Source organism: Sylvia atricapilla, chromosome 3 (assembly GCF_009819655.1).
Source record: "Sylvia atricapilla isolate bSylAtr1 chromosome 3, bSylAtr1.pri, whole genome shotgun sequence".
Taxonomy (NCBI): Eukaryota; Metazoa; Chordata; class Aves; order Passeriformes; family Sylviidae; genus Sylvia; species Sylvia atricapilla.
Window position 1 is genome coordinate 94334870 of NC_089142.1, and position 20393 is coordinate 94355262.

Consider the following 20393-nt stretch of genomic DNA (forward strand, 5'->3'; position numbering starts at 1 on the left):
ATGAGGGCTTTTTCTTTATCATTCTTCTTCAGACTTTTAGCAATGATATTTCCTGGATAAAACATGGTTTTGATATGCATATTTTCAAATTGCCTTTTTTAAGGGCCATGTTAAAAATGGAACCCCAGTCAAACTGAATACCTTCAACATGAAAGATCCTTGTGTTTGTGTAATGCTCTATCCCTTGAAAAGACCTATTTTTCTTTAAATCCATGTGCTTAGCCTGTTGGATACAAAATTGTTAAATGAATTAGGGCACTTTGATCAAGCTTTTGGATGTGAACCCATGAGCACAAGCAGTTTCCAAGAGGCACTTTGGAAGGTTATTTTAGAAATACTCATAAAAAGCATTATTTCTTCACAGTGGCACAGCTGATTCAATAGCCCATTCTTTCATACCAGTGCATGAACTTTTGGAGCATCATTTTACAACATTTTTTTAGTGTTTTCGTCACTCTGTTTTCAGTAAATGTGATGGTGTTAATTGTGAACTGGTAACCAGGATCAGACTTGCATTGAGGTTTTCATACCACTAGGATTTCTTACATAGTATTCTCAGAATTAGCTGAAGAATTAATAGAAAGCGTTCACTTACAAGATAAACTGGTTACACTTCTTATCAGAAACTTCTTGCTATGATTACGAAATGGTTAAATATAAAATCTGCTGATGTTATGTTAATATTTCTTTAAGTCATATAGTGTAGGCATGTGTGGTCATAAGTAGAAGGTAACAGGGTTTTTTGCCATAGTTCTAAAATCTAGTGTACTTAAAGACTCCACTAGCCATTTATGAGGCCTTTATAAAGTGCATTATGAATATAATTGTGGTGATTGTGACTTAAGGCCCATGGCTGTTCAGTCACTCTTGCTTTGAATTTTGCTTTTCTATCCTGATAAAGGAGGACATTCTCAGTTGTTCAGAACAGAAAAGATTAAAAGTGTTGCTACATTCAAGCAACAAGATAGTGAAAAGCTTTCCTGATTATGTGGATTTTGCACTGACTTTCATGTTGAGTACAGTTTATCTCAAGAGGATTTGCTTTGGTTTTTAAGTGATCCATAAATTGCAAGTTTTGTGGGCAGTGAAGCAGCCTTTTTCTTAGGGAAGTTCTTGTCCAGGGACAAGAACTGGCCTGTGTCCATTTCAGGAAGGGTGCCTGAGGTCAGGCACTGAATGAAAACTGTCACTGGAGAGCTGAGTCCCTGAGCTGTTGGTAACTGAGCCTTTGACATACCTGCCCATAGCACTTTCCTACTCACACCTCACGGGGCTGCTTGGAGGAGAAGGGCAATCAAACACACGTTGTCAGTCTTTCCACCACGGGGGACTCTGCATCCTCACTTATAACCCCAACGAGCTTCAGAAAAGGTTCACTTTGCACAGTAGTGCAATATTGCTGCACTAGTGGAGATACCTTTGTACAAAAGGTATCAACAGTGTGGTTTAGTATATGGTGTTTTTTTAGAGGAGTGAAATATTTGACAGTACCTGCTGAAATGTGGTACATCCTTATGAAAGAAATGCACATTAATTAAGAAATTCACATTAATTAAGAAAAGGCTTCCTAAGTGTCTCTTCATAATTAACAGGAAAAGATGGAAGGTTTTTCAGAACCTTCAGACAAGATTGTCAATTTAAGGATGCATTACTCAGCCAAAACAATGTATTAGACCCAAGTACAAATATACTTTCAGGGTGAACATTGCTCAAATTGGGAAGATGGTATATTGATATTCTTTCTTGTAGATTCAATTAGAAAGGGACTGGTCAGGCCTTGCGAGATGCTGGACATCTTTCTGATGTTGTAGCACTGGAACCAGCAGGTCAGACCAGGATTGCCAATGCCACTGCTGTTCCTTCCATCTGATAAGTTGTTTTTTTTGGTTTTTTTTGTTTTGTTTTGTTTTGTTTTTTGTATCTGCTGGAATGTTCTTTTATTTTAAATTTTGGTGTCATTGCCTAGAATGAAAGAAGTGGAACACATTTTATGTGAAGAAAATGGTTCAGGTAAGAAAGGAAATATGTGACTTTCTTTGTCAATATTGTGCCTCCCAGACATGGGCTGTTGTCTTCAATTCTTATTCACTTCAGTTGCTGCTGACTGAAGTGAATTATTGCTGGCTTATCTATCCCATGATGAATTAATTACTTTTAATTTCATAGGACTGCAGTCCACTGAGCTTATGGACTCGGGTCCTTTATGTGGGACACTAGTGATCTGATGCACATTTGCAGCCAATTTGTAGGCATTTTTATACTCTGATTTAATTGTTAATAAGGTGGATGTACACATGACACTGGAATTTGTGAGAGGAGGCATTTCAGCTATCAGTCTCTATCCATGCTGATACATTACCCATGATGAGTTTAGAGACTGGTCCACAGAGCCCAGCTAAAACCAGGGGAGTACTTTAATTGCAATCCCATCTAAAAGATCATTGATTTAGGAGAAGCAAATATTGAACATCTTTGCCACTCTGCAGAGGTGGCCTGTTCAAAATCCAGCTCTAAAATAATCTGGATATGGATCAAAATTTCTAATAAAGAAATGGATCTGTCTAATTCTAGATGGAGTCACCAAGCTCAAACCATCATTTGTCTAGGAGTTTAATCAGCCATTCAGGAATACTGCATTCATTGATTTCAGCAGCCAGGCATAAAAAATTGGTTTAAAAATGTGTAAGGCTGAGAGACAAAGACGTCTGCACTTACCTGGTGAGTGCAGCACAAAAGCTTGGTACTGCAGGAGGTCTGTTTTGGTTGTAGGTTTGGTTTTGTTTCATGAGGTAATATGAAACAATGCATTGCATTCTGTAAGCTTTCTAGGATGTTCTTGATCACGTCTTGCTTAAAAACCATTAGGAAAAAAACATTTCTGAAGCTGTGTTAGCTTATTGGAGCTTTTCATCTGTGGAACTGCATAAGGCAGCTTATGAAGGAGTCAGGATGCCAGACCCAGAGCTATTTGTTTTTTGTAGCTGCAAAATATGATTTAAATACGGCATTACTGGCTGGCCCATTTTTGAAGTTGCTGCCAATTAATCTTGCTATACACGTAATTTTCTTAAAACTTAACAGCGCAATCTGGGTGCACATTCTGACTTGAGTTACATGGTTTTAATTTGTTGAATAAACTCCAGTGGATGCTCTGTTAGGAATCCAATATTTACAGATATCATTTGTGTGTTACTTAATGATGTATAACCCAAATCATCACCATGCAGTTCAGAAATAGAAGGCAACAGCTGTAATACTGAGAAGGAGATGCAGGTCACGAGTTCAAACCTTGAGATTAAAGGGATGACTTTTACCCTACTGTCTTTACTTTGTCATGCTTGCTATAAGTAGATGTCAAGGCCCCCTGGTTTATAAACCACCGAGCTTATATTTCTCTGTCTTATTTTAATTATTTTTATTTTTAGTTAGTGAATCTGATCATTTTCCTCTGCTGATATATAAGTCTTACTGACTTAAGTGGAAACAGGATTTCCTGTGGTGATTAAAACCACAGGTGCTAGGATTAAGGAAGGCCTCTTTTTCAGTGGCATATAGACTAAAACTGGAATGATACATAGAAGATTAGTGTGGCATCCTCAAGGCTGACAAGCAGATTTGGGGAAAGCACATGAGGGGATCAGACTCCAGGAGGTGTAACCATGGGGAAACTTCTCTGGCAAAGTTTTTATGAAGACTTGAATCTTAACTGATTCAAAGCTGGAAATCAGCTGTTGGAAGCAGAAACCTCTTTGAATGCAGCACTGATGTGTGCAGCCTTTATGGGAAATGTGTATGCTTTTAGGTTATGGGGTTTATGCTATTGATGCTTCCCTAGACCCCTAATGTCTGGCTGTACTCTGTGGAGACAGGGTGCAACTTAACTGGAGAGAAGCTATTTTAAGAGTTGTAAAATCCCAGCCATGTGAGGAATAACATAGCACTGAAATACAGACTAATGGTGATGTTCCTTTCTCTTCGGTTTTCCTTTTATCCATAAGAAATTTTTTTCCCCTTTGCTTCAGATTTCAGTCATTCTGGCTTGAGGTGTCCTGTCTACAGTTCCAGTGTTGTTGTTGTTTTGGGGTTTTTTGGTGGTCTTTGGTAACAGATTTTTTTGGGGTTAACTGCATTCTAGATGTCTTCTTTTAAGGTGCAGTTTTAAACACAGACTATACACTGCTGTGTGGACATTACAGCTTTGTGTTCTTACTTGATGATGGGAGATGATGCCATTCCATAAGTTCTCAGAGATGACACCTAAATGGCTTTTTGGATCAGATCCTGTTGACTACTTTTGTGACTGTTTCCACTGAAATGATTAAACCTATTTGTAGGAATGAGAACTTTCTTTATGTATATAGGTATGTATGAATACCTATATTTATAAGTACACAAAAATGTATGTGTGTCTATAAATATATATAAAAATAAAAGTTCTTATTCCTGTTATATTTTTTATATTTGTTCTATATATATTTAAAAGAAGTTCTAGTTCACACAAATAAATTATCTCTTTATATATATATATTGGAAACATACCTTTGATTTGCAGGTTGACAAGTAGTTACATATGTATATATGGGTAGCAGTCTTGCGTGTCAAACAGCATGTTCTATAAAATAGCCTTTATCTGCTGGAACATGAGTGCTGCAGGAATGGGCTGTGGTTGTGTGAAATGCAATCCTGGGGCAATGGGGCTGCTTGTGTTAGTAAGGTCAGCAGGGTTTGCTCTCAAATTCATCCAGGCGTTACAGCGCACACTAATGAAATGTGCAGCACAGTGGTTTGGACTTCTACTTCACTAAGGATAATAAACAGTAAAATCTAAGGTTTTATTATAGTATATATTACAATTTTCCATTATTTGTCATCTCCTCTTTGCCTCACCTTTATTAGGTGCCACCTTGGCTCTCCGAGTTGAACCTTTATACGTCTATTTTTATAAAAAGGAGAATTCAAAAGGTTTTTTTTCCCCTAGCGCCCTGCATCAGAATGACTGAGATTCTACACGACCACAGTTACGGCTGCAGATTTCTGTGCGTGCCACAAAGAATTAATTGTGCAATCATCCTACGCTCGTCATCAGTGTGAGAATTTACAAAAGTCACCTCTTAACTTTTAAAAGTTATTCCTCTTCCAACAATGTTCTTTAGTTTATGAAATGTGACCAGCCACCTTACTTAATGACCTGGTCGTCAGCAGTTTTAGAAAGATTATTGCCTTTGTATTTTGCACAGTGCATTTGCGTATAACCAAAACAATCTAAAAAGAAACCACAAATTGTAAAATCCTGACCACGTAATTTTTAACTTAATAGGAAACATGAAACCTTTACATTTAGTGAAGTAACTTTCCAGGTGTCTCTGTTTTTCTAATAAACAGTTAGTGTTTATTAAAAAAAAAATTAATATGTAAAAAAGACAGTATTGTATTGAATTAAAAGCCCCAAAACAGATAAGTTCTGTTCTTTTCCCACATGCATGCTAAGGGCCCATTCCAACTTTTTGACTTACAAAGCTTCTACTGACAGCAGCCCCACAGGACAAGGCTATTTCACAGAGGCACAGGGAAGAGATAAATGTAAGCTGAGTTAACCTTCAGTGCCTGATAGTCCCAGCAGCTTTTGAAACTAACAGTCAGTCATTGATAAAAGCTATTGTGGAATGAATAAAAACTAAAAAGCTTTGCAAGATAAAATACAAAACCGTAATTGGGATAATAGTTATGAAAATAACAGTAGAATGTAGAAGCAGAATTACCTGTGTAAAAGGTCACATTACAGTTGAATTCTGTGATATAAAACTTTATCCAGCTTTGTTGAGTGCCTGCAGTTTGGTCCTGCCATTTTTGACAATTTTTGATTGCCTCTTCTGTGTCTTCCTCACTTTAGCAAGGTAAAAATGACACCTGTTTGAGTCTAGTTTGCAGGACTTTGGTGGCAAAAAAAGCCTCCCTAAAAGTGCAAGGAGGAGATTTTAGAACTAAGACCAGATCTATCATGATGTATATGTTCCAGGTATTTTCCATTTAGATTACATAATGGAAAGTCAATGTTTATGAATGTGGATGTGTGTTTGAATGATTTCGCTAGCAGGTAGATGTCCCTTCGTGGAGCAAACTGGAGCAGCTCAGGCATGTGTGGTGGGCTTCTGCAGCTGCTGAGGATTTAGCCCAAGTGGCCAGGGTTTTTGGAATGGAGTGTGCATGCTTGGGAAGTTCCGCATGGCAAAAACATCACCACGGGGACATCAGGAAGTTTTAGGGAATCCAGCTTTGTTGCAGTCATAAGGCAAAATGGAGACATGCACCTGGATAAGCCTGACAATGCCCTATGTCACACTAAAAGGGTCAGAAGAGAAACAAAGGGGTTTTTCTCAGATGAGAACAAACCGAAGATTTATCTTATTTTTTTTTTTTCCTAGATGGTCTAAAAAGGCACTGAGGAATCATTGCCAAATCAGAAGGAATCTCAGCAACTTTCAAAATCTAGTTGGACTGGTTTGCTGTCAGCCTGGCTGGATCTCTGGCAGCTTACACGGAGGGCTTCTCTGGAGCTTGGACCTCCTGCAGCTCTGTGGGCAGTGTGACCCGCTGGGCAGTGAACACATGGGGGTTGATGGCCTCCAGCAGGGCAAACTTAAGGCTTCAGGGTTTGTGAAAGACACTGCAAAGTTTGGGTTGGTCGGGTTTTTGTTTTTTCCCCCATCAATAATAAACTTTCAAGGATCAAAACGTTTTGTAATCTGGCAGGTTGTGTCTGCAGAGGGATCCTGAGAGATGGGGATAAGTTCGCTGCCGGAGGAGGGTGTCCAGCACTGTCCCAGTCACTGCTCCTAAGCCCTCGAGGTGAGTGGCGCACAGAGCCAAGCGTTACAGGGCCACAGCTGCTGCATTAGGAATTCCTTCATGGTTTCAGCTGTAGCTTTTGGAGGAAATAATTTAATAACCCTTTTCTTTAGAAGTATTTGCGATTGAGGTACCTCGTGTAACAGAGCTGATTCCTCAGATGGCTAGCAGTGGAGCTGTGAGATGTAACAGCTCGAGGAACTGTCCCCTTGGTTTTGTACAGGTGTGCTGCAGAAGTGAAACCAGCTGAGTCTACATGTTGAGCTTGCTTGTTTATTTGAGTAATTTTGGAAACGCTGCCATTCCTGACACTGCAGCTGTGTTTTTGAGGTCAGTAGGAGCAGGACATTGACATACAGAGCAGTAAAAGAGTGATGTTGTGGCAGAGAGGTTTAATCTCGCCTTGCAGGAGAATTCATGGATTTAAGTGGATTTAACTCTTGCACCATGAGGATGCAGTCACGGTTGTGTGGAGGGCTGTACATACCCACACGCTGGTAAAGAATGAAGTTTACTTTTAGAGTCTGTGTGTACACATACCTGTCAAAAATACATTTTCATAGCTCGTCCATCTCTCAGGGAACGTCATGGTTGCTGGTACCCACAGCAGTCCGAGGTTAGCTGGTCGTGCTGGCACAGGATTCCCCTGCAGCAGAGCCCTGCCAAGGCAAACAGCGTGTGGCAGCTCTGTGCTGCTGGGTGCCTCCAGCACCCCAGCACACAGCCACAGCAGCTCAGAGGAAGCCCTTTTCCTCGCTGGGAAGGGAAAACTCGCCTTTAATTTGGGGACTGGCGTTCTCCAGCTTTGGAAAACATCTGAAAATTTTGCAGAAAGAAGATGGTTTCTGAGGTGTGGTCAGCTGGAGGAAGCCTTCAGTGGTGTTTGGCTGGTTTGTGTCTTACATGACTCTCAGTGTGCTCCCAGGTCCCAGTCATGCTACCTCCTTTCTCTTGTGTGTGTTTACCCCTAATATCTCTGGCAATGGCTGAGCTGTTCTTGGGAACACCTATGGCCTGTCAAGTACATCTTTTACATCTTTCTTCATCTCTGAAAATAGAGGTTTTTCAAAAAAAGCCTTGCCCCACTTCGCATGATGTTATTGGAAAGTTCTGGGAAGTAAAACCTGTGATAACTTAATTCAGAAGGGAATGTAGAGCTAAAACGGGTGAGAGTAAAGAAAAAGGCTACTTGATCACTTTTTTAAGTTAATGTACAGTGATGATAAATGAACTGTAAAGGAAAAGCTTTATGGCATTAAGTTGAGGGATGCCTAGTAGACTGTGGAGTGATTTCCCTGGGGCAGATTGGGTATGGATGGAGCCTGTGATGTTTGTTGTGGCCAAAAGAGGCTGCGGAAAAATTGAATTACAGGCATAGCCAAAGCATTTGGGGCTTGAGAGTTTCTGTCAAGTGCAGATGAGGATGTATTTGCACGCTTCTGACAGGAGAGGAGACCTCGGCGAAGGAGCAAATCCTTCTCATTTGTTGTCTCTCTCTCCTTGGCCGGTAGTACCGATTACCAAGGTATCCGCGGAACAGCGACAATTGCCCAAAACACACTTGGAAGTGAAAGTGAAGGGCAGTGCCGAGGAGCGTTCTGTGACAGAGCAGCGGCCAGAGCTGCCCCGCAACCTCGAACAGGAACGCGTCTGAGCGGTGTCCAAGAGGCGTGTTGTTCTTCCTCTAACGCCGGAGTGCTATTTGGCCCAATTACTTTTAATAATAGGTGCGAGAAGCACTAAAGCCTTTATTTTAAAAAGAAGTAAAATAAAAGCCTGGCAGGACTCGCTTTTTCTTCTCGGCTCCGGCGGTTTCTCTGCCTCCCCTCTCCTCGCCCCGGGGTGAGGCACCTCGGCAGCGGCCGGGCTGCGGCGAGTCCCTCGCCGGTGGCGCGGAGGGGAATAAATAGCCGGGCGGCGGCGCGGAGCCCTCCGCTCCCGCAGCCCCTCCACGTCACTTCGCAGCGAGCCGAGCACGTGGGGCGGGGAGATCGTATAAATCTCCCTCTCCCTGCGCGGCCGTGATGTTATCTGCTGGCACCCGTCCCCTCCGCGCAGGGAGAGCCGAGGGGCCGGGGGCGGCAGGCGGGGGGCGCCGGGCGGAGCGCTAGAGCCGCCGGGGACGGGGCCAGCCCCAGCCCCGCGGGGGAGGCCGGCGCGGGGGGAGAGCGGCGCTGCGCTGCGGCCAGCCCCGGGCGGCCGGCTCCGCGCCTGCGACCCGCGGGAGGCTGCCGGGGCGCGGCGGCGCTGCCTCGCCGACTGCGGCGCGGGGTTGGCGTTTCGGAAGGAGGAGGAAGAGGAGGGAGCTGGGAAGAGCGGTGCGGCGCGCAGCGGCCCGGGCGGGGGTGGGTCGGTGCATGCGGCGCGGGGCGCACGCAGCAGCCTGCGGGACGCGGCCGGACGCGGGATCGCCGCTCGCCGCGGGCGCCGGGCGCCGCCGCGGGACCGGGGCCGCCGCCTGCCGCTGCCGCTGCGGGCCGGGCGCGGGGGCCGGGGCTCGGCGCCGCCGGGCGCACACGTGCGCGGCTCTCGGTGCCGCCGCGGGGGCTGAGCGCCGCCGGGCGCGGGGCGGTGCCGCTGCCCGCCGGGAGCCGTCGGGCGCCGCGGGCGCACGGCGGGGCTCAGCGCCGCGCCGGCACCCTCTCTCTGCCGGCTGCGGCAGCGCCCTGTGATACCCATCACTGCGCCTTCTCGCCCTCCTTCTTTTTTTTTTTTTTGGGTTTTTCCTTCCCCCTTTCCTCCCTCCCCCCTTTAGATTTTTGTTTTACAGCGCGCTGAGAGCAGCGTCTCTGCCGTTTACTTGATTTGTAGGTTTGTTTTATCTGTTTGGGGGCTTTTTTCCTCCTCATTTTTTTGCTGTCCGGCTCACTCCACCCCGGAATTTTATCTAGTTGTAGCAACTTGCTTTTTCTTTTTTTTTCTTTTTTTTTTTTTTTTTTCCCTTTTTTTCCCCCCTTATTATTATTCCTGCTGGTTTTTTTCACTGGTGCCTCCCGTGCGTTTTCCGATTGCGAGCCACCCTCTCAGCCCGGTTTTTAAGAGCATTTTATCTGCAGAGCTCCCCTTTGTTTGCACAGATCCCCTTTTTTATTTTTTGATATTTTTTTCTTGTTGTCGTTCGTTCCCAAAGTCTTTTTTTTTTTTTTTTTTTTTTTTTGGTGTGTTGGGGGGGCGCTGTATTTAAACACTTAAAATGCACTGCTATCTCCTGAGCGTGCTCCTCACCGTGGATCTGGCCACCGTGGCTCTCAGCCTGTCTACCTGCAGCACCCTCGACATGGATCAGTTCATGCGCAAGAGGATCGAGGCAATCCGAGGGCAGATCTTGAGCAAACTGAAGCTCACCAGCCCCCCGGACGAGTACCCCGAGCCCGAGGAGGTGCCCCCGGAGGTCATCTCCATCTACAACAGCACCAGGGACCTGCTGCAGGAAAAAGCCAACCACAGAGCCGCCACTTGCGAGAGGGAGAGGAGCGACGAGGAGTATTACGCCAAAGAAGTTTACAAAATAGACATGCAGCCTTTTTACCCCGAAAGTAAGTCCTCTGTGTTTGTGCATGTGTGCGTAATTTCGCCCCCGAGGCTTAGCGGTGCTCGGCACCTTTAAATAACACCCCCAAGCCTCGTAATCTGCCTCCTTTGCTCGGCTCGCTTGTCATCCTCAGCAGCGCTTAGGTGGAGGCTTCTAGGGTTTAATTTAGGTGACAGGGCGTACATATGACTGAGTGGGTGTTTTTTTGGGGGGGTCACCTGTTGCCCCAGGCTTGCGAGGTGTCCAGACCCCTTTAAAGTCACTCAGGAGTGCCTCGGGGTGCCTCTGCTGCCGCCACCACGTACCTGAGCAGAGCTGCCCCCTCCCGGGATCCCGCTCCCTCCCCAGCACCGGCTTTAGCTCCCCGGCAGCCCCGTGTACAGCCTCCAGAAAGAGCCAATATCTTTCCACTGCTCTTGTTTCCCTTGGAGTGGCTGGAATGGGCAGGTTTCCATCTCTCCATAACTGAAAAGGAGGTCTTTAAAGGACAGAAAAAAAAAAAAAAAAAAAAAAAAAAAGTCCCCAGCTCGTCTTGTCTGTGTCCCTCTAGAACGCTGTCCCGCAGACTGCTGTTCGAATTGCTGCTCAAAGAGGACTGAGGCGTCCTCCCTCCTCTTCCCACTTTAACTAGCCTCCCCTTTCGGTTCGTGGGCACTTTTCATTTCAGGTACAGAAAAACTTTTCCCTTCTGGGTAGCCTCGGTTCTTGGAACCTGTCTCAGCCCGTCTGCATTTTGCTGTTTTTAACGACCTTCTGGTGATCCATGCCACGTTTTGCACAAAAAACCCCTCCAAAAATACCAAAAAAACCCCAAACCCCAAAAGAAAAAAGAGGGTATAAATGCTCTGTGCTGACTAAATCCACTTAAAGTGATTAATAATCATAACGATGTGCCTTTTTGTTTTGGTAGTGAAGCTTAAGTGCATGTAAAAAAAAAAAAAAAAAAAAAAAAAAGGAAAGAAAGAAAAGGCACCGCACTGCCTTAAAAGAATCTAGATCATCATCATACTGAGGAAAGTGAAATACCAGAAGCAGAAAATAACTTCACCGTTCACATAACCAAACCCTAGTCCCTAGTCATTTCATTTAGCTCGCTTCCCTCCCCCACCACTTGATGCCCTATATACTTGCTGTCTGTTTCTCAAAAGCACATAGCTCTTGCTTAAATAGATAATTCAGCCATCTTGGTAACTTTATCCTAGAGTTTCTAATTGCATTTTCCCCTTATTTATTTTTAGTTTAGCAAGTTGTAGCTTTGGGGCTTGCTCTGTCTTGCATGGGATAGTCCTAGGATGCCAGCCAAGGTATCTGAGCCCCACGCTCCGTGCAGCTGCCTCCTTTTCTTCCTTTAGTCTTAAATGACAACATCAGGTACAGGACATCCTGGCAGTCAGAGCCATTTTATTATTGTAATTATGGCACCATCCTTAATAGCCATGATAAATACACTCCACCCTTATTACCCTTGGGGAAGAAATATTTTCTTTTTTTAAAAAAAATCCCCGCATATATGGAGCCAAGTGGGTATGAGCAGAGTGGTTCAGTGTAATTCATAGCCGTAGCAAGAACACAGAAGTCATGCTTGTTTTCCACGTTGATGCACTCTATTATTTTGCTGGTGGTTTTGGTAGAAGTCAGCACTTCCTTTTTGACACCTATTAGGTGACACCCAGGGCAGAGGAGCACCTATGTGCAAAGGTTGGGAAGACCTATAGCAGAGCCTTGGCTTGGGGAGCTGACCCTGTAGCAGAGAGTCTCTCAGAATTGCAAAGTGCATCCGCCCTGAGCACATCTGTCCTCTCTCCTTGCTTCAGCAAGTTTCAAAGAACCAACAGTCCAAAATGCAGCTGCATACTTCCCAGAAAATTAAAATATCTGTGGTGTGTGACTTGGATGGTATTGGCAAGAGAGGATCTATTTTTAAAACGCTGTCAGGGGCCAGATTTGGTCTGAAGAATCGATAGAGGTTTTGGAGGGGCAGAAGAGATTGCAGGTATCTACCAACAGAGTGCATCAGACGTTTGGGATCCGAGGGCCAGCTAGCAGCACATCCAGCACTACTGTGCGAGGGCTGTCCTAACATCAGAGTAAGTAGGTTAACTGTTTTTCCACTGCTCTCTAGTTATGCTGGATGGAGCGAACCTTTCCAAAAAAGACAGTAAGGAAGAAATCACTCCACCATATTTTAAAGGAAGAAATTGAAAGCGCAGCTCTGGCAGCCACAGGCACTTTCTGCTCAGAGTTTCAGAGTCGATTTTTTTTTTAACTCTACAGTGTCTGCTGTGTTGGAGAGAGGCAGGAGGGAGAAGGGGATCAGTGTGAATGCACTGGAGGTCAAAAGCTGCTGGAAGGCAGGCATGGGAAAGATCAGTGGTTCAGTTTTTACCACAAGTTGTTAGTGTTCAGTAACTGACTACAACCCAAGTATTACAAATATGCTCTAATTATACTCATAGTCAGCAATATATCACTACAGATCGCTGATAGGTCTTGGTGGGGCATTTTGTAAAGTTCAGACTAAATATTTTTAGCAATGAGGAGATTTAAAAGGAAAACTATAAGAGATATTGTATATACCCTAAGGCATATTTTGTCTTAAATATTATCCTTGGCCAACTGTACTGTATAAATACAGTAAATATGAATAGAACTGGCAAGATGCCAATCTCCTGGGATGAATTTTAGTCAAGAAGGTATTTATGGGATATAAATAATACTGTGTCAACATTTAAAGAAGGGATCTGATTAGTTTTGAAATTATTCGTATTAATCTTTTCACATGCTGTTAATTTAAGGCTCAAACTAAAGTTGTGCTAAGGTTTACTGGTAGTTTGCACTGAGGAAGCAAGGGGGCATCTGGCTTGAGGGTCCACTTGAGGTTAAGGACACATTGGGATATAGGTGGAAACACAGTGAGTCAGGGACTGCCTGACCCGAAAGCAACAGATGCAAAAGAAGTGTCAGAAAAAAATACTATAAAGGCGTTTTGGAAAAAACAGGAAGCTTTTTTTCTGTCAAGCATGCCTTGTGCTCAGGACAGTATGCATCTGTATGGCTCTGAATCTCTCCTAAGTCCAGGTGGCAGTCAGAATTTGAGGTTTTTCAGAGCAGCTTAAAGAAGAAGGTTGGATGTGGTGTTGCCTGAGCACAACATCAGAGAGTTCTTGGGAATTTTGTGCCTCAGCAAAGTTACCTGAGTAAATGCTTAAAACTGGTTACTGTGAATGCTGGGACACATTAGAAGCTTATTACTTACCCCTTCTTCATTAAATACCTAGGGTCTGATAATTAAGCTGTGTGATAATTGCCATTGCACTGAGAGTAAACAGAAATTCAATGCCAACACAATTAAGGATTGTGAATTGCAGTGCTAATGAATAGCGAGTGTACTTTAGACAAACAGGCAACACGTGTTTCGGGAGGCAAAGGCCTGTTCTGTCTTCTTCATTCAAAGCAATTTTTCCCACACCAATGAACTGGCTTGTAGTGATAGCTTAAGGCCAATACAGGTAAATTTTTAAGTTTTCTGCATTCTTGAAGATAGGTTTATAAGTACTTATTACCTAAGAAAGCACAGTTCTTGGTTTGGGCTTGTTTTTTCATGATTTTTAAGCTACCTGAGTGTGAAGGAGCCTCCATGGGTTCCATTCTGCACTGGTGGCTAGGATTAGTCTTCTCAGGAGCTCTGTCCCATGAATATTGCTTTACATAGGCCATCGTTCTGCTGAATATTTACCCCATGAAAGGCAACATTATAACCTGGCAGGGCACAGTGACATGGTTCTACTTTATCAACAAGGACTCAATTTACCAGCAGTTACACATATGTGCGTTCCTTGTCTTCAGAGTAGTAGAACTGCTCCTGCAGACAGCTCCCAGCACTGACTGCATCATTACCACAATGTTAACTGCTCACTTGGTTTTCCTGTGTTATTAATGGTATGGAAACAGGCTCAGGAGGAACAACTTATTTTAAAACTTTCTAGCTATGCTGGACCTATGGTTGTGCTCTGGAGCACCTCTTGTAGGAGGAGGTGTTTGCCAGGCATACTCCCTGCATTACAGAGAGCAGCTGAAGCAATGTTAAGGCTTTCCCAAGGAGAGTCATGGGGAGAACAGTTCCTTATTCCTTAAGGAATGACATTTAATTCAATCTTTGTGGGTGGAAAACCCTAGGAAATTGCAAATGGCTTTAGAAAGGCACTGGGTAATTTTCTAGACGGTAGTCCTCTACATACTGAGAGGGATAATAAAATAACATGCTCTGGTGCACTAATGAAGGGCAGCACCACATGTGCTTCCTGCCTGGCTTCTGAATCACCAGCCACTTTTACTGTAAGCAGGGTGCCAAGCTGGGAAGCAGCAGGGAAGGTCCAAGAGCCAGTCCGGAATGACACATGGTCCTTGAGTTTCTTCCAGAGGATGAAGACTACAGAAAAGCTAAATACCCCCTTCTTTAACACTGCATAGTCAGATGAGCTACAAGACAGGGCTATATTCCCAAATCCTTTCCATAACCCTCCTGGAATTTCTCTCTTGTGTCTGTTTTATCTGTTTTAAAGAGGCACTTTTCGCTGTAGTTTGGTGATTGAGAAGGTTTGACAGAATCATGGAATAATTTAGGTTGGAAAAGACTTTTAACAACATCTGAGTACAGCTGTTAACCTATCACTGTGAAGTTCATCACTAGGCCTTGTCCCTATGTGCCACATCTATCTATGCTTTCAGATACCTCCAGGGATGGTGACTCAACCACTTCCCTGGGCAGCCTGTTCTTGTGCTTAAAAGCCCTTTTGGTGAACATGCAGCAGTGCCCCTGCTGCTCCCCAGCTTCCAGCCATTGACACTGTGAATGTTTTGTAGGCCCAGAGACCTTCCTGGTAATGTACTCTTGTCTTCGGCTCCTGGCTGGAGGTGTGCAGGGAGTGCCCAGAGCTTTTGCTGCTCTTGCAGGACTAGTGTGCCTAGGTTGACTGAGTGAGGAGAGCAGAGCATCAGCTTCATTAGATGCTGATTTCAGCCTTGCTCCTCTTTGGTGCTCTGCATGAGAGCTGTAGTGGCCATTGGGATGACTGTGTTACTTTGAGGTTACTGCTTACAGCATTCTGCTGTCAGCTTGAGATTCCTGTCTGCACCAGAGCTGATCAAAAGGATGAATGAGAGAACCGGCTGTCATCCTCAGTGAGCTTCTTCAGCACAGCCCTGAAACATGCACGGAGCTTCACACACATGAACAGACTCATTAGCATTAACGCTCTGTGTATGCCTAATTAGCTTCCTGAGTTGGGCCCCATTTTATGGTGCATTTGCAGGGATGAACAAAGCCAGACAGTTCAAATCCCTCTCACTGTGTTGAAATCTGTCATTTGGGCATGGGAGCCCAGTGAGAAGGAAATGCTTTACAGCATGTTTTGGAGAGGAAAGAAGAAACTCTTCAGTGATCCTGAAGAAGGCTGACCCTGTTGGGCAGCTGCCTTCCTTTGCCTTTTCACTGATGGGCTAGACTGCTCCTGTATTACAGATAAAGAGAGGAACCCCAGGGTATGGTGACAAAACGAGTCATGAGTGAAGACACACAAATGTTTTCGTTCCTGTTGTGAAACCACATGCAGCACGTTTTCAAGCAGGCAGCTTTTCGCTTGGGGATGATACGCTCCCCAGGTATTGTTTAATGTAATAATGTGTTACGGATGTTTCTGCTGGTTTGTTTAGATTAAAAGGATTGGTTTGGATTGTTTAGGGAAAGCTTGCACCCTGCCTTCCACCACAGGCTGTTGCTTGCTCCCCTTCAGTCTATGCTGTGGATAGTTGGTGCCTAGCTTCAGCATCACTGTCAGTCGGCTTCCTGTAGTAGTCAGTCTGAAGCAGCAATGTTTCTTCTTAAAACATCTCCCCCGTGCTTGTCCTTGCTGTCTGTGCTGTGTTAAGTGATTGCAGCTGGGCACCCGACTGTACAAAACATACAGCTGCAAGGTACAGAGGAGAAACTCAAAGATTTGTCTGTAACAAGACAATAAAATGTTGGGAAAAAATCCCTAGTGTCAAATGTTGTGTTTTATCTCCTTCCAGTGTGACCAGTTGTGTTTGGATTTTTGCATTACTCATGAGGCTGTTCACTGCTGTGGTTCTTTTAGCTCGAATGGCACAGGACTGGCTTTGCAGAAAGGAAATGCTAGACCTGGCTTTGTTAGACCTGTCTGGTCTTTATAATTTTTTACATGTCTTTGGTGCTCTGCAGGTTGGTCCAAAGTAGGAAAGTTGCTTCTTTGGGTAAAATAGCATTCTTTAAAACAACCAGGTTTTCCAAAGGAACATGGCAGTTCATGCCACTGGGTAAACTTCTGGCTCCTTGTGTTGGAGGTTTTGTTGGATGAGTTAAGGCAGCTGTGCAGAAAGACTTCTTGCTCACAGACAGGATCTGCTGAAATACATCTTGTGTTGTTGTTTGGGCTCTGCGGCATCCGTGTTTGGTTTCCAGGAGATGCTGGACCTCACAGGCATCCCTGCAGCAGATTTTTGGGAGAGTGTGGAGAGGATCTTCAGAACGTCTCTCCTTTTGTTCAGGTTTTAATTTGGACAGTGAATGAGGAATGCTTCTTGTTTCAGGTGTGATGCTCACTGACATATTCAGGCACTTTGTTGTAGAGCCGAGCTTTTCCCCTCTGAATTCCCCTTAGGGAGGGAGCCTCTTTTTGTTTTATAATACTTAGTACAGTGCTGACTTCAGGTCATTAAAAACAACTGTATAAATTATAAAACATATAGCTCATAGCTGAACCTGCTTTGAGCTGGAGGTTGGACTTCCAACATGAATTAACCTGTAATCCTTGTAATACTGCATTTTAATACAAGGAAAACAATGCATTGTATTTCACCTTCCACAGGGTGGTCTTGATTCGAGTATCACCACGTTTCTAAAGATGTGCTGTTTTTTGCCAGTCTTGGATTTGTCCCTCTGCTGTAGCTTTCTTGCACCAAAATGTTCCTGTTCTTCTCTCCCTCTGCACACGGTTTTATTTTGCTTTTCTTGCTTGAATGTTGCTTTTCAAATAAGCATGGTAAGTTGCGTGAAAATAGACTACTGTATTGGACTTGAGCAGGAGCCGTGGCATAGTTGTAGGCAAACTGAGGAGGGGCGGGGAAGGAAAATGTTGTGATACTGACCTTTCACTCCACTTGTTTGGCTCCTTCCCATCGTATCTAACCCACACTGCGCTGACAAATACCGCATCTGTCTTGACAGGCAAGTTCACAAATAACCATTCATTCATAACTTGGAGCTGCTGTAAGACTCCTTATGGATTGCTTAATCTGACAGTTGTGCATTTGAGCAGAGGCTTTGAAGCGGAGACTTTGTAGAATGCCCGTGAGTTCAGTGTGACTTTGTGAAGGCGAAGAGGGAGGTCTCGCGTGAAAGGGGATACTGTACTTGAGGGTGTGCTGCGTGTGTGCATGCGTGCGCACACGCGCGTGCATACACTGCAGAGTTCTGAAACATCTGTTGTTGCCAAAGCCCAAATTGGAATGTTCTGGGAAAGATAATTTAATTTTTAGCTTCTGGATTCATTTCAGTGATGGTAATTTCGACACTTCCTGGGGAGAGTCTATCGGTGGTTATGTGCATCAAATGCAGCAGTAAATCTGTCATTCTTTCCATTTCAGTTTTTCAGGCTTACAACTTCGTTATTTTTCCCTGTTTGGCTGGTGTTAGTATCCAATGTTTTCCCTGGCTTCATCTCTTTTAAACCCCTGCTTTGAATTTTAAAAGGCAAGCTAAGCCCGTTGAAGTTCTTTCTCTTACTTGTTTTTGTTTACTTATGGCATTTGCAATTCAGCAGCTAGCTCAGCTGAAATAGTGATGGTAATATATCTTTACCATAGTGATGAGTGAAAGATAGGAATCAGAACATGTTGGTTTTCATTCCTTGGGGTGGAAAAAAAAAGCAATCCACAAAATCCCCCAACCCTGTGGGTGAACTTTGTACTCACAAGGCTGAAAAATTAATAGGTGTTAGCAGCACTGACTCTTTTGAAGTGGTCAGAGAGCACCTCACAGTCACATTTTTGATGAAGGCTTCTGCACAATAATAATGATTAACCCTGAGCCCGCAGTTGTGTTTATAGCTGATCTCCAGTACCCCAAATTGAGAGAGTGGTCCTTGCTTATTGGAGTGGGCATTGTCCAGTATGTATAAAATTACTTCTTTTGAGCTTTGGGAAAACAGTCATAAAGATCTCTAGGGCTGCCAAGATGTACACTTGGAAGAACACCTGCAAAACTTTACATCTTCCAAACAGCACGTAAAAAACAATGCTGCAAATTTGGCCTCTTCTGATGCAGCAGTGGGTTGAAACAATGGCACAGGTGGCGATCCCAGAGCCTGGGACAGGCTGCTGCTCCTTGTCCCATCTCTGCTTGGTCTCATGGGTGGCCCACACTAGCAAAGCTGTGAGACATCTCTGCTCTCTCTGGCTATGGAGGGGCAACTGTGCCCTTTGCATCACAGTTCCTGGCCTTTGTGCTTTGAGGCTTTGGTGCAGGGATTGATCCAGCTGACTGGAGAATAGTTAAATAGTGCACTTAATGAATGCCTAGTAAGCAAGATGTGTATGGATGCCAAGGTTCAGGTCCATCGGCAGTTCATTTCTGCCTTCAAATGCCTGCAGAGGAAATAAGGGATATTTGCCTGCAGGGAAGGATAAATGATACATTGTATTCTCCAACATGATAGGACATTGTAAAGCGTCAGGAGATGTGTTGGATCTATGCAGATCGCTGATGTTCTCCTTCTCGCCCAGTCTCCAAGAGATCCAACCCAGTTTTCTTGGCTGTTGCAGTTGGCTCTGGGCCTCCCTGGCAGAGCAAGGGCTTGTATGTCTTGTGCCAATCACTGCTTTATGCTCAGATTTTTCTTGATGCACACTTTGGAAGTGAAGTAGCCACATTTCAACATTGAGGTTTGCTGAAAGATGTTTTTCCTGTTGTGCTCATCATGTGTTTATCCAGCCTGCGATGGCAGGCTATTGCAGCAGACACACATCTCCAGGTCTGAGTGGGGAACAAGTTCCAGCTTTCTTGAAAATCAATCTGCTGTTCTGATCTGGTGGTGTGATAGGAGCTAGAGAGGCTCCCTGCCAGGATACACAGTTTGCAGAGCAAGGGAGCTAAGTGAGCAGCTTTGGCCCAGTTTGGATGGACTTGGAACAGATTGTTGGGGGCCTGACCTTTCTGTCCCTTTTTGAATCTGGATTCCTCCCTTCCAGCTTGCATTTCTCCCTGATGCTAGGAGCCATGTGTTGGAAGTTTAACATTCCCCTTGCTAATCAGGGAAGAAAAGAGCCCCAAAAGAATCCAGGAAAAGAGATCTTTATGAAGGTGACCATAGTCTGAATTACAGCAATGCCTTCTTCTAAGCTGCAGCCCCATTATTTACCACACTTCACTGGGAAACCTAATTTTCTCTGGCTGGAAGTGTATTTGTTGAAGTAGAGTCTGGAAAGGAATCTGCCTCATGCACACTTGCCACCACTGAGCCAGCTACACATGTGATACAGTCAAACCTTTCCATTTCTCTGCCTTTTGAGAGTATGTTCCCCAGATGAAGAGGAGATCCTGGTCCAAAGCCTGCTGAAAATGCTGGAAGTCTTTCCACTGACTGCAGAAGTCTCTGGTCAGGTGTTAAGTGTCATTCCTTTGTTTCAGGGAGTGGCCACATCTCCATTATATATTGAGGTGTATAAGGTGGTGGTGCTTTCCACTTTATTGAGTTTCCACTGGAGACATTCTTCTGCATGAGGCCCTGAAAAACAAAGACTGTGTTTGAAAATAAACACCTTAGTTAGCCTTATTGATGGATTCATTTGTTGGCAGATGTCATCTGGGATCAGCATATGGTGGCAATATGGCAAGAACTGCAGAATGCAGAGAAGGAGAAATGAGTTAACGCACTGTACTTTTTAGGTATTCTACGTCTTCTCCCGTCTAAAATAAATGACCATCTGACTGCAAAGGTCT

At 44.3% G+C, this 20393-nt stretch overlaps 2 protein-coding genes across 2 annotated transcripts in view; one reads left to right on the plus strand and one right to left on the minus strand.

Moving 5' to 3' along the window:
* Positions 1-8544: 8544 nt before the first annotated feature.
* Positions 8545-9525, minus strand: LOC136358558 (proline-rich protein 2-like). Its single transcript, XM_066314435.1, has one exon. The coding sequence runs from the start codon at positions 9523-9525 to the stop codon at positions 8545-8547; it is 981 nt and encodes a 326-aa protein (XP_066170532.1).
* Positions 9499-20393, plus strand: part of TGFB2 (transforming growth factor beta 2) — a 57203-nt gene continuing 46308 nt past the window's right edge. Inside the window, exon 1 of the mRNA XM_066316213.1 lies at positions 9499-10382. Coding sequence (XP_066172310.1) covers positions 10040-10382 — 343 coding nt within the window. The 5' untranslated portion in view covers positions 9499-10039. The remainder of the gene's footprint in view (positions 10383-20393) is intronic.

What these genes read in the sequence shown, in the direction of transcription:
- LOC136358558 (XM_066314435.1), bottom strand. Translation starts at nt 9,525, where the DNA reads ATGGGTATCACAGGGCGCTGCCGCAGCCGGCAGAGAGAGGGTGCCGGC.